This window comes from Ambystoma mexicanum, chromosome 11 (assembly GCF_040938575.1).
Source record: "Ambystoma mexicanum isolate Mex_15411 chromosome 11, UKY_AmexF1_1, whole genome shotgun sequence".
Lineage (NCBI taxonomy): Eukaryota > Metazoa > Chordata > Amphibia > Caudata > Ambystomatidae > Ambystoma > Ambystoma mexicanum.
In genome coordinates, this window is record NC_090934.1 from 1,449,902,097 (window position 1) to 1,449,916,832 (window position 14,736).

The 14,736-nt window shown below is 42.2% G+C and overlaps 1 protein-coding gene across 2 annotated transcripts in view; it reads left to right on the forward strand.

The window, feature by feature from the left end:
- The window catches only part of ANKDD1A (ankyrin repeat and death domain containing 1A), a 239,158-nt gene extending 227,352 nt beyond the window's left edge, over positions 1-11,806 (forward strand). The window contains exon 15 of one of the 2 annotated variants that reach the window (XM_069625082.1): positions 11,165-11,806. In XM_069625082.1, coding sequence (XP_069481183.1) covers positions 11,165-11,226 — 62 coding nt within the window. In that variant the 3' untranslated portion in view covers positions 11,227-11,806. The remainder of the gene's footprint in view (positions 1-11,164) is intronic. The other variant, XM_069625083.1, reaches the window with a different exon arrangement.
- Positions 11,807-14,736: the final 2,930 nt, after the last annotated feature.

Here is a 14,736-nt window from a genome sequence, read left to right on the forward strand (position 1 = left end):
GATTTTCTCAATAGCAGTAATTAACATTGAGTGATCGCTAGGTTTTCTATCCTTAAATTCCAATATTGGAAGTGCACTACCCTCTTGCTTATTCACAAAGATAAAATCTATCCTAGTAGTGAGTTTGCTATTAGACCATGTGGGGGTCTCTATCCCATTGCCCGATTGTATTGGGGCAAGGTTGAATCCTGCCATTGCTCTCATCCATTCCCTTGTTCTCTGACCACCCCTTGTTCTGCCACTCGCATTCCCTCTTCCCCTTTCCCTGTTGGTATTAACAACAATCAACATTGAAGTCCCCGGCTACCACCACCGCCCCTCCAGGGTGCTTGACTCGCCATGCTTTTAAAATTCTTGCCATGGTGTTGATAATTTCTGATGTCATGGCGCCTCCAGGGGGGTCGTATAGGGTTACCATCAGGGTTGGTAAGGAACTGTCAACAAGGTTCGCAATAGATGCTGCCAGAAAATTCATGTGTGGCGGGCCTGGGGTAAATTCCACCATATTAAAAATAACTTTAGCCCCCTAGCATAGGCCACCTTTTGGTCTGCCCATTACTAGAGGATTTGCCAGGTGGAAAATTAAAGAGTAGCCTTCTAGTGCGAAAGAATCACAAAGCCAAGAGCGATCTGGAGTGAAATTACCTTGCGGTTTGGAACGCTGGGCTGGCCCCATTTATAATTATTGTACTTCAGCTTGGCACTGCGAGCCGGTCGAGGCTCTTGCCGTGCTGTAGGAGGATAGCGCTTCCTGGAGGAGGCGTGACTAGACCTTCACGTGACTGCTTCACGTGACTTGGGCCACTTCAAAGCCCGGAGGCTGCCGCCCGCTCAGTGTGAGCGATCTGGAGTGAAATTACCTTGCGGTTTGGAACGCTGGGCTGGCCCCATTTATACTTATTGTACTTCAGCTTGGCACTGCGAGCCGGTCGAGGCTCTTGCCGTGCTGTAGGAGGATAGCGCTTCCTGGAGGAGGCGTGACTAGACCTTCACGTGACTGCTTCACGTGACTTGGGCCACTTCAAAGCCCGGAGGCTACCACCCTTGCGGCGATAAGCCCGGCGGGGTCAAGCCTAGTGACTGTTAGGCGGCTGTTCGGCGCAGTTCGCGCATTTATATTGTACTTAGAATTCTGACGATTGTGCGAGGTATGGGTTTTCTTATATGCCATCATTTTCCCGATGATAGAAATGGATGTGTACTTACTGATCTAATGATCTTTTTCCTTTTTCCCTTTTCTTTCTGTTTTCTCTCTTTTTGGGGGTGAGATTCTACCTTTTAAGCGTGTGTCTTTCTTGTCGGGAGACCTATATTAGGAAGAAGTCCTCTGATATCCAAATATTGGAATCAAGGAAGAGACATTTTTAGATTGGTCCTTCTTTAGTGATAAATTGTAAGGTTGAAATTGTGAGGTACCTGTTTATTTTTCTTAGTAGGACTGGTCAGGAATAACATGGCAGCGGGTTTACGTTGTAAACGGATAGACAATTTAATAAACAATAGTATGAATACTGATCTACTGACATCGCATAATGAAATCATAGATACTGAATCTCTTAACAGAAAGCATACATATGAGCACTAACCAGATCAATCAAGAGTGCATAACTATCCTCACCCCCGAGCCAACGCTACATACGAATGTAAAGAGCTCTTCTGCTTTACAAGGCACTTTGCCTGGCTGTGAAGATAGAAATGTGAAGCTATCACACATGAAGGTAGAGGGCAATTTGAGTAGGTTTAGACGCGATGATCCTGCGTCGATATCTGACTCCAGTGAGCAGGATGAGTCCACCTTAAAAAACATGATTGCCCTTGGTGAACAAGTAACTCATGCCATAGGTACATTAACTCCCCTCATGGTTGGTCCTAACAAGAAGTTGTTCAATGTATCCTTGCAGCGATGTGGTGAAGGTGAACTAAGAGTCTTCGTATGAACAATTATCTTATTCTCACATATCGTCATCCCCTCGCATGTTTCCTAAATCACAGGGTGTTGATAATTCGATCCGACCTTGCCAAATAGATTTTGTGGAGGATGTTACAAATTAGGTAGAACAGAAAATACCCGAGTCTCCCTGTACCTTCCCGGTTATTATTAAAATCTTGGACTTATTGGATAAGGGCCACGACTTGACACATTTAGAACTGAAAGACATCAAGGGGACGTTGCAGCTTCTTTGTTGCAAAATGGAAAAATTAGAGGGTTTTATCTTAGCAGCTGATACGCTACGTAATATGAATATTAAACCTAATCGAAGTGTCTATGATAATAATACTCAAGTAGGTGATGGCTCAGATAAATCCAATATCTTACCCTCAAGTTCGGAGTTAGTTCCCTCTACTTGTGATTGTAAATCTGAAGTTGAAGCGCTGAAAACCCAAATAGAAATGATGAATGCTTCCATTCGAATCTGTCAGAATAAAGTACTTCCATCTTCTGAATGTCCGGATAGTCCCTCTACGTTACTGAAAGTTCTTGAGGAAGAGCAGCAGAAGGAAGTTGAGTATAACAACAGGGTAAATGAGTCCTTCATGTCGCGTCGTGTAAAAAGGGTTCACCAAAGAGCAATGAGAAGATTAGCAAAGAGGAAAAAAGAAGCTAAAGGGAAGACATTTTATAAAGAGATAGATAATAAGGATTTATCTATAGGCAATAAATTCCCCCATGAAAAGCCCATTGTAATATCCGATGAAGAGAGTATTGACTTTCAGCAGCTCTCAAAAGAGAGCCAGGAGGCACTGAAAGTATCTCTGAATAGAACAGCAAAAGCTAATTATAAAAGCAAAGAGCATGTTGTTAATGTAGAAAATGCAACTCATCAATAAAGATGGATAATAACAAGGCTGACATGGCGGAAGATATACCTAAATGTATTTGTACAAAGCAGGTAGTAATACGAAAGGAAATAAAGATTAAGGTAAGAGATGAACCCCTTTTCCCTTCCAAATCATTAAACACTTTCCTATTTTTAGTACAAATAGAACAGCAAGAACTATATCAATTAGTGACCAACTCACGCCCAATAACGTAGTCAAAATGGATTCTCAATCTAAGTTAGGAGAGATAAAATCCTATAGTGAAATCTGTAATAAGCCAACGGCTTGCTCAGATGGAAGTACAGATATGAAGGAAATAAGAAATATTAAGTTTTCAAATAAGATTAATGGGAAAGGGAAGACATCAAAGGTTATTTTCGAACATGTACTTCCCTCCTCTGGTATGAAAAGACCCTTTGTTGAAAAGGATTCTGCTTCAGGAAGAAGACGAGGAAGAAAATTATATTAACACGCAGAGGGAAAAGACTATGATTAAAAGTAAAACAGTTGTAAAGTCCGTTTTCTCACCTCCATACATTGCGATTCATGGACCTGCCTTAAGCAGAGCCCTACCCGTGCCAGAGCTGAGAAATTTAAAAATTCCTAAACTAGTAGATGCTGGTAGTCTTCCAACATTGGGCGAAGATGTGAAGATGAGAGAAGTATCATTGATGAAGAGATTAGAAGAGGTACAAATCTTGCTTTCGCATTGCATGGATACAAAAAATTCTTTTACTTGTTTTCCAGAGTCTAATGAGGTAATGCCAAAGGTGTTGTCTAACAAAGAATCATGTGCAGATACTCAAAGATCTGTACTACCAATGGACAAAATTCAAGAGAAGAGTGTGGAACCATTCCCCCAGTCTGTTAACACAGAGAACTCATTAGAGAATTCTCATGAAAGTAAAGCTAACATTTTTCTTGTGGGGATGGAAGGAAATAAGACCTCGACTCTAAGTATAAATGATCGATTCATTCTCTTACCATCTCTCTTTTTCCCGAATTCCACACTTAAGAATGATCACTACGGAAGATCTATTGAGAGTATCCATAGCGCAGACTGATAATTGTAGAGCAGTATGTTACTTGGGATCAGAAACCATGTTAGATTTTATAATGTCCTATGGAGAGTAATTTAGAAATCAAGGTATAAAATTATTAACATTCTCAACAGAATCAATAGCCAATGAATTTTTGGCTTACAGTGATCCTAATTTAGAAGTGAAATCCATAGATACCAATATAACAGATCCTCAACAAAGCAATATTGATGTTAAAGAAGATTTGCAAGTACTTCTATCGCAAGTTGCAATAAAGAAAGGCATGCCATGGTTAGAACCCATAGTGACAGCCCTCCTAGGAGTAAAAATCCAGAATCCCTCCATGTAGCAACTTGAGTGTGAGTTGCTGAAGGTAATCTCCTGGAATACATGCGGATATTCGAATTTGATGAGTTGGCATGCTTCTCTTACAATTGAAGATATGCCTACTATTCTTTTACTACAAGAAACTATCAAAGTTAATGTATTGTGCATACCAGGTTTTACAACGTACTGTAAGTTAGCAAAGAAACAGTCATTTGGTCGCCCAGGTGGTGGACTTGTGATTGCCATAAATAATGGATGTAATTTTCACACTGAAGTGGTTTGGGAATCCGCAAATCTTTTAGGTGTATCTGTGGGAAATAGTCTATCGAAATTAACCTCGTCTATTACTGTAGTGTGCCTATATTGGAATCCAGCTAACACAGGGATTGATGCGATGTTAGACGAACTCGACGACTGCTTGGAGACTATAGCTAAATCTTCGCCGTCTAATGAGATTATTATTGGAGGAGACTTCAATTGTGATTGCAGAGAAATGGATGACTATGGCCCAGTAAAGCCAAATGCACTCTCACACAGTAGAGGCATGCAATTTAGAGAATTAATGGAAAATTGGGATATGGATATGATAACTTATAATGATTCAAAAGCACAAATAACATGGTCTCGTGGAGAAAAATCTTCGGTAATTGACTTCATCTTTGTCACTAGATCACTACTTTCACTATTTGTTTCCTCTCAGTGTGGGATGAGTGATCATGCGCATCTCTTGTGTAATCTAAAATGGGATTGTAAAAGAGCACATATTGAACCTGCTATGGCACTAGTTGAAATTGAGCGTCCACAAATTTCCATTAGATGGCATCAAGGATTATGCTCACAATTTGTCAAATATGTATCTCAAAAATTAAATCTGAGCCATGTTTCCAATATTGATGTAACCACAATAAAGATTGAGCATTACACAGAGTTGATCAATAATGCACTTTCGTTTTTCAGTAAAAAGTATGTGCAGACGAAGCATCCTCATCCTTTTGATCCCACATGTAAAGTACTTAAACGAAATAAAAACAAAGCAATCGGGCAATTACAAGCTTCAGATTTTAGTACGGATCAACGCAGTTCGCTGAAGTCGTTGATTTTGAAAGAATATAGAAGAAATTTAAAAACTGCGCGAATAAGTAAATATAATAGAGAGAACTGTGATCTTATACGTGCAATAGCTCTTCATGATACGAGAACTATATGGCAAACGATAAAAAAGAAAAAGGGAAATTTCTGTAGTTTCCCCTGTTGTATATCAGCGGAAATTTGGTGTGACTATATCTCTCTAAAATATTGTATTCCAGAGCGTTTTGAGTCGATCCCAAATACTCAGCTATGTTATTCAAAGATTGTCCCTTTGAAATGGTCAAGGGAAGATTTGAAATGGGTTATATCGAAAATTTCCGATTCTAAATCTGCTGGCCCTGATGGGCTGCCTCCCTGTTTATACAAATCTGACCCAGATTTCTGGGTGGAAATCTTGAAAATTAAATTTGAAGCAATAATTGACTCTGGTAAAATTCCCTGTTCTTGGACAAGGGCTAATATTGTTCCTATATTCAAAAAGGGAGATCCCTCCCTTCCTCAGAACTATAGACCAATATCTTTGACACTGATGTGAAACTGTTTGCTATATTACTGTTGCACGATTTAGAAAAAGTGATTGAAGACTATAATCTTCTTTCGAAATCTGAAACGGGTTTTCGAAAGGGAATGAGCACCACATTGAATGCGACCGTAATGTCCCATCTCATTGCAAACATAAGAGGTAAAAACCCTCAACCAGTATATATGGCAATGGTCGATATGATGGCGGCAATGGTCGATATGATGGCGGCATTCGATAATGTGTAAAGAAACCTTTTGTGGAAGAAATTGAGGATGATGGGGATTCCTCTATATTTAATATATTGGTTTATTCAGTTACACACTAATACCTCATATAAAATAAGAATTTCTGCTGATGGTAGAACTGATCAGATCAATACGTTTACTGGTCTGAAGCAGGGATGTAACCTAGCAGCAACTTTTTCAACTTGTATATTGCAGAGTTGGACAAATATCTGGACCTCAAAGATTTATTCTCTGTAAAAATAGGTCAAATGAGGGTGAAGTGGATGGCATTTGCCGATGACATTATATTTGATCCAACTCCGTCTGGGTTACAAACAAAGTTACTATTGTTCCAACAATTTGCCATTGCACATAACTTAACGCCTAATCCCGCAAAAAACAGTTATTTTGAAGTTTGGGGTGAAGCAGAACAGTAAAAGATATTATTGGGAAATTATGCAGACTAAAATTGGTTGTTCTTTAAGTGCAATATACTTGGGTTATGAAATATCTGCACACAATTCACTTATACATTAGTCGGATTTAATTAAAAATAAATCGCACCCTTTGTTATCACAACTTAAAGTAATTTATCTAACATACTGCAAATTTTCCTTGGTACCCTTGATGGATTTTCTAACTCTAAAAATTGAATTGTCATACTGTATTCTATTGCCATGTGCCTTAGCGATGTTTCCGGAAGTCTAGACTCATGGCAGGGAACTATGATAAAATCAGCTATGCACTTGCCCATGTCTTTACCTAATGCAGTTCTTCGTCATGAATTAGTGCAATTAACCCTATCTACTCGATGGAAATGGCGTCAACTCTCGGGTTACGCAAAGATATGCTTTCCTTCCAATAACTCTCTATATACTGACTTGAATGGGTTATTGGATGCAGCCACTCCCTTGTCGTTCAAAAAATACCAATTCAATATGCAAAATCTGATATACGTCATAGACATCACGAAAGAGGACTTATGCTACCGTCCTGCATATGTAAAAGAAGAACACTATTGAAAGCATATCATTATTTAAACTGTATGTAGAATACGGAACTTTTTTTAAAAAAAATGTATACCGAGGTATTCACATATAACTATGTTCCCATGTAAATATGTGCGACAGGTCTATATGAGGTACCGGCTGAATCTATTACACACCAGAGAAAGAACTGCCAAATGGGCTAAACTGGGTGAGATGAAGGTATTGAAATGCAGATTTCCTTTGTGTAATGAACCGGTTGAGTCCTTAAAAAATCTTATTCTGGAATGTCCCCATTTTAAGAATATGAGGACCAACCGTCTTATAAAATTTGTGAACCGAGATTTTGAGGACTGTATGCATTCATTATGGGCACGGATGATGCAAGGGACGCACATACCGTTGATATTTGAACTTGTTACCTTGTGTAGACATATAGATAAGGACATGGAAACATTTTAAACTTTATCACATTTTAATGTTTGTTAAGGTTCTGCGAAAATTATATTTTTTTTTGTAAAGGAACCAAACACAAATAAATAAAAAAAAAAAAAAGCCAAGTTTCCAGTCGGCAGAAACAAGACCTGTCTTTCAAGGTCCTCATTGAGTCGGTGTTCCGCAGAAAAGTCCTAGAATTCCAAGATAAAATTGACATCCCCTTAGAGCATATCTCCTTCTGTCAATGAAGGCATGAGGCGACGTCTTCCCAGTGACCCAGTTGCCTCCTAGGCTCTGCGTTCATGGCTTTATCAATGCTGAGCCTATGTTCCCCCTAAAATGTTCCTTTTTTGTTCAGTAGCATTGTGGGCAGCAGGGATGAATACTTGGGCCTCGAAACCGAGCTGCTTTAGAGCCATCCGGTTCTTGCAGATCCTGTCCACAACAATTGAGAATGTACAAGTCATCACCACCCAGTTGTCCACACTGTTAAATTTGGCCAGTCTTTGGAGGAGATTAAAGCCAGGTCTGGTATCATGTAAAGTAGTTCCAGGAGCCATGTTCTATTTAAAAATGGGCTCCTTGCTGCCACATTTTTCGCAACCAGTTTGATATGGGTTAAGTCTGCTCACCATGAAGGGTTCTTCATATAGGGCTCCTTGATCGTGGCACTTGGTCTTAACTGATCGTCCTGCCCATGTAGTGGGTTCTCCTGACTCCCGGACCTCCTCAGCCAGGATCAGGTCTGCACTTGCCCATTGAGACTTTGCGACTACCGACAGCAATCCTGCACTTGGCCCCAAAAATACTGATTTCCCCTGGATTTGGTCAGTGGGCTGCTGTATCTGCCCTTGTATATCGGCCAATTACAGCCTTTTCTCGCACGTATCAGGCCCTTCAGTCCCTGTCTTTTGTTTTTAGTGAGTGAAGTCAATTGTTTAGATATCCAACCATCCATCGTGCCTCTTAGTAGGACTTGGCTAGTCTCGCCCTCAGGTAGCATGGTTGCGATTCTAGTTCAAGTTTTCCCCTTAGACATACTTTTCTGTTTATGGCTGGTTTCAGACTTGGCTTTCTTGTGGGGAGGTTTTATCTTGTTTCTTAACCAGCTTGTTTCTTAGCCTGCTTGGGTTCTTTATACGTCAGAACTTTCTGGGTGGTGATTCAGGGGTGTTCAACAAAGACAACTATGCACAAATTGCTTCTAGTGCCCCACTGTCTGACTGCACCACCACGTATGTCCTTTCATGACGGGGGAGAGGTGGGGGGGGTCATTCTTTCTGGGTGAAGATGTAACAGTCATTGTGCGGTTGATGTTTTGATTGACTGATGACTCTGGTGTAGGGGCTTTCTGATTTTTCAAAAGATAAACAATTTCAGTCAGATCCTCCCTTGCAGATTTTTGTTGGAACAAAGCTGAAAAAGGGCCTCGATCTTAGTCTCAAGGACATCCAATCATATTGTCTTACAGACTGTGCATCTCTTCTCAACATGATTTTCATTTGCCTCCATCTCACCCTCCGACCTATCCCCTTCACCATCTGTTTCATTTCTAGCTGATTCGGAAGAAGTCATGAAATTTTCCAGGTCGGGGGTGTAAGATAAATGAGGAAAACAAGTTGTCAGGCTCGATGTTATCTGGTATCATGGAATTCATTCTGGCCACTTGGCATAGTTTGAGGAGTGACCCATTATTGTCTATAGAAATAAGTCTTGTTCAGCTGTTCTGGGGAGAGTTTCAAAAGGGAATGGGGCATCCGCAAGAGTCTTATTCAGAGTAAAGAAAGACTTTATTTTTTGTTGTGTGGTCGGATTTGAAATAGGGCGAATGGTAACTGTTTTCTTTTATGGGGAACTATTGTAGCCCCTGATTTGTTCATATTTGGGCTCCTGCCCCGTTTTCCTCGTGTTTTCATGACTAAGGTACTGGATTAATTACAACTGACCCTTGTTTTCCCACTTTCACATGTCCAATATTCGGATAAATGATCAGCCAGCAGCTAATTTTCGAGGGAACAAACACAGCGCTGGTACCAGGCTCAAAGGCATTGCGCCTAAAGTGGACCAGCAAAGTCTACCTAATTGCATGTAAGGACGTACTGTCTGTTGGAGCTAATAGCCCCAGGGACCGTGACAAGTAGTGAGACGCAACTAGCAAACCTTCCTCACAATGTTTATTCAAGCAGCGTCTGGACCACGACAATCCTCTTCAGCATCGTAGGTTACAATATTGGTATGAATCAATCCCACAGCATGTTCAATTGTATTCACAATACACGGTATCAAGGTTTTTTTTGTACGAAAGCCATAATTGGGTACAATTATGTACACTAGCTGTATACAGTACTACGCACTATTGCTGGAGATCAGTGCCGGAGGACGGACTTGGCTTTCGCTCCACACCCGAACACATCCAAACACTTCTGCCACACTTATGCACGCAGGTTTTTGAAGTGAACAGAAGTCTATTTACTTAAAAGTGTTGCGTTGAATTTCCACCAGGACTCATGCTGTAGTAGAATTAGGCCAGGTGTTAGGAGCCTCGGACAGACAGGTAAAATTTACTCCAGCCAGCAGCCTTGCATCCAAACACTTCTGCCACACTTCCGCCACCTAGATTTGAGACACCTAGATAACGGGAGAAGGTAACACCAAGATTAGAGAATCCTGCAGACTGGGAGAAGGATCTAGGTTTCACAATGTGATTGTTTTTTTTTTATATAGTTTGTCTTTGCAGTGAGAGGTCCTAGTGATGGGTGTGAGTTGTTGGTGTATTTCTTTCCAGTGGTAGTGTTGTATGACGGGGTGAATGCTAAAGTGGTTATTGGTACCAGTGTGATTGTGCAGGAATAGTGCCTACCTTATCTGTTGGTTGACGGCAGTCTCTTCCTCGTCTGATGCGTCTGTGTGCAGCAGCCAGTTGCTACTGCTTGTTTGTGGATGGAATTATGCCTTTGCAACCACCCTGTTGACTGCGGTTGCAGCTGGGAAGTGGTAGCTATTGTTAATGGGAGTGGTAGGAGTTTGACACTTCACCCTGGGATTCAGGTGGGAGCACTGCTGGATCTTTCCTTTGAGCTCAGTGTGGAGAATGAGGCACAGTGGGTCTGTGTGGTTATGTGTCAACAAAGAATTGATTGTTTGTTGGTGGTTTGGGCCTGGTTTGTTAGTGGGTAGCTGCTTGCCTGCTGACACCTGCCGACACAGTATGGAGCCTCCCTTTGTCATGGGGCCCTTAGCCGCTGGGGCTGCATGGGCAGAGGGCTGCCCTGTTGCTATGCTATTTATGGGATTCGATGTGCCAATCGGAGGAGGGGGGCGGGACACCAGGCCGGAAACCAACATGGAAGGGAGGCAGGGACAACTACTGTGCACCGGGGTGCTTCCTGGCCTACAATTTAAAACAAATACACAAAGAAAGATCAAGGGATGCAGGGGGCCTTCACCTCAACATTGCCAGGGACCAACATGTGTATGCATTGAGGCCTGGAGCTGGTATCTGTACCCGTACGCATTCAGGGTTGGAGCTGGTATCTGTACATGCACGCTCCCCGGCTTCCAAATTGTTTTTGTTTGATACAAAAAGCTCTCTGGTCGACCCCTCAACTTCAGTTTGGTGCAGACATTCCTTGAATCGGTCGAGGACTACTAATCTAAATTATCTACAGCAAAAATATGCACTGCCGCTCATGTAACTTCTCTTTTACTTTTTTACAGAAAGCATTAGGAAAAAGGCAAATTCTGACGCGACGTCGCCAAAGAAATGTACAGCAATGTGACGGATTTGGAAATGAAAACCGTGATCCAAGAAAACAGACTTTTTTTTATCTAGCATTTTGCGGAATGATGGCGCATCTTGCCAAATGTAGGACTTGCACCTTTGAAGGAAGGGGTTTGCAGCTTGAAGTGCTCCAGGTGTTTTGGGCTACGACACTTGAGCTCTCGCACTATTAATGCTGCTGTTTAGGGTTGATGGCTATTGTAGTCCAAAAGATCTGGAGAACCAAAGGATGCCGAACCCTGTTCCAAGGGCTCTTTTTTTCTTTGCGGAACGGAACATCTACGTTTCCTTCGTGAACCAAACCATCAGGGTTTCACAAAGCCTACCTCTCTGGAGATGCTCGCAGCGGATTCTGGGATCGAGGCAGGAGACTTCACAGCACCCAGGACAATGCAGAACATTGTATTCAAGGAAATACACATCAAGAAGCATTATAGATAAGTTACACGTTTGTAAAAATGGAACCACTCGCAGTAGTATTTATAAAGTGTGCTTTTTTCTTTTTATTATGTATTTTATAATGACAGAGCGTAAAAATCTTTTGATTACTTAATTGTATTAAAATAAATGTGACTCGCTCTACTGTCACATCTATGAAAAACTAACAAATGTACAGTATAGCCGCTTTCAATTTGTTACTGCAAAATGTTATGTAAATTATTTGTTTCTGCGTCTTTTTAAATTTTTCGTATGTGAACATTCTAGCAAACACTATGCAACTTTCACAAATGTGTTTGCAGAATTGGCTGCTCTGTACATTATTGCACTAGTTTGTATGCTCACTGCAATCCTATTATTTTATCTGCAAACCTTAAGTGTTTTATGTTTAACCTTGTTCCTTAATTTCGAATTGTACCTGTAATTAATGCTTATTCTTCATTACTACTAGTCTTCCTCTTCCTTGTTGCAGTACTTGCCATTCTGATGATCTGTTGGCTTCCTACCAGTCTCTCCAACCGTCTTTCTTGTTTTGCTGCCCTCCTTTGACCACACCCATCCCCTTTTCCTTTGAACCACTTCCTGCCCACTGTACCCAGAACGATTCTGTATCCAGGGAGGGTGTGATGGGATTAGGTACTGCAACAAGGAAGAGGGACACCAGGAGTAATGAAGATTGCCAGAAAGTAATGCAAGCATTACTCCAATGTCTCTCTTCCTCGTCCCAGTGCTTACCGCTCTGAAGCATTCCATATCATTGATCCTCTCTCCCCAAAACATTTGACACAGATCTGATCTGCACCATCCCCTATAATAATCTCAAACCTTTCGTCGTCTGCGAGAGCTGCCCATGAAACTGCCTGACCAAAAGCCTGATCTGCATACCCTGGCAGATGCAGCCTGTAGTGCAGAATGAATATGGAAGGTGAATCCCAGGTTGCCACCCTGCCTTGGCCTCCGCCCACGACATTGCCATGAACCTTGTTGCGCGTGCCTGAACCCCAGAGGGCGTCAACACCCCTGCTGAATAAGAACCTAGAGCAATCGCTTCTTCTACCAGCTGTCTCGAATGTCACAACCTGGCTTGGTACCCTGCGAAAGTATCCCGACTTTTCCTTGTACAGTAACCAGGCCTGCCTCAAATGTAACTCCCTCCAGGTGAATATGCCTTCGGCCTAAAAGTGTGATCAAATCGTGTGACCCAAAAAAAACTGCTACATGCTCTAAAGTGCACAGTTCTCCAAGCCGATACAGTGGCTACCAGGGAGACCAGCTTTAGCCTAAGGAATTTTGGGTCTGCTCTCTCCAAAAACTTAAAAGAGTGGGAGGTGGGGGGGGAGCCTGAGCACAAGTGGAAGATCCCAAGAGGTGACCAGATACGTGACTCTTGGTCTTTCGACAGAGAAAACCACTGCCAGTTCCTGACACACAGATGGCTCTCTCACTGCCTTACTAGCTGACCATTGAGCCTTAAGACAGGAGTGGGGGTGAAGCAGATGTCTGACTCATCCTGCAAAAGCTCTGCTATGCCTGGGGTCCCACACTGAAAGGGCAGAATATTCATTTCTCCGCACCATGCCGAGAAATTTCCCCAATGCTTCTGATATTTGTGAGTAGACTGCCTCCTCCAATGGAGGCTGAGACTGCACCCAAAAGTCCCCTCCTGGTTCACTTGCCGCTCAACACCAGTTGTTGCACTGAGCAGCAGGTGGCTGCACCTGAGATTGGACTTTGGGCAAGTAGAACAGGAAGAGCTGTGGTCAATCTGATAACGCAGGGAGACTTAAGATCTCTTGATCCAAAATCCCCTGCAGTCTTACCTACTGATCTTGTGCAGTACCCTTGGGATCGAGGGAACTGCCAGAAAGGCGTATAGTGATCCCTGAATCTAAGAGGTCCCCAGAGTGTGTGCCCCAAAGCTTCTGGGTCCAGATCCCTATAGATCAACTGAGGCGTTCGATTTAGTGGACCACCTTCTTCGTCTGGGTAGACTGCAAAATCTAGCTAATTTTAGAACCCTCGCTAAAGACTGGATGCAGTCCTTTTTGGGGTTAAGGACCATGCGTGTCTGCAGTAATTGTGCAGAAGCCAAAACCATTTTAGTCGGCTATGGGGTTCCCCAGTGTGTGGCACTTTACCCAGTCCAGCATAATCTTTTTACAGCCCCCTTTTTCCATCTGCTGGAGGAAAAGATCTGCTTTTCGAACTATGCAGATGGTTCACAATGTCCTGGCCCTCTCACTGGAGATTATGTGAAGGACGCCAAGACAGTCTAACCTCATTCATGACTGGATGGACAGGAATGGCATGGCATGGCACTGAACCATGGTGAAACGGAACTTATGCTGATTGGAACTAGACCTAGATTAATTAAACTCATGACAGAATATAAATCCTTTCTCATTGTGGATTGTAACATCCCGACAAAATAGAAATTCTAGGTGTAACATTCGATCAGACTCTTGAGCATGTCTGATCATGTTACTCGCTTGGCGTCAGCCTACCACATCAGGTTGCTTGCACACATCCAGCCATTCCTATCCCAAAAGGGTTGTGAAACCATTGCCCGAGCCATCATCTCTGCTAAGATTAAGATTGACTATTGCGGCTCGCACCTTATTGGAGTAGGAAGAACTGAGTTAGCTAAACTCCAAGTGGTGCAGAACAGCACCATTAGAGCAATTATGGGCTTACATAAGTTCGCGCATGTGTCAAGAGTGAAGGAGGAAACTTCACTGGCTGCCGAAATTGTAGAGAGAATTGGCTTTAGACTTTGTGTGATTACCTATAAATCGCTGGTAGATCTCTGCCTGGCATATATAACCAAAATTCTGAAAACCAATCATGTGGTATGCAGTCTGCGGTCCAATAATCAAACAATTGGGCTCCTCGTATGGAACCTATTCTACCCAGGAGGGTTAACTGAAGAACAAGGCACACAAGTGAATAGGTTCAAGAACACTATTGCTCATACACGCGAAATCCCACAATTCTTTGTGTAAACTCTGCCGTTTCTTCAATGAGACAATACTCCTAGAGGTTATATCGTAGAGAAAAAGATTTGACACAA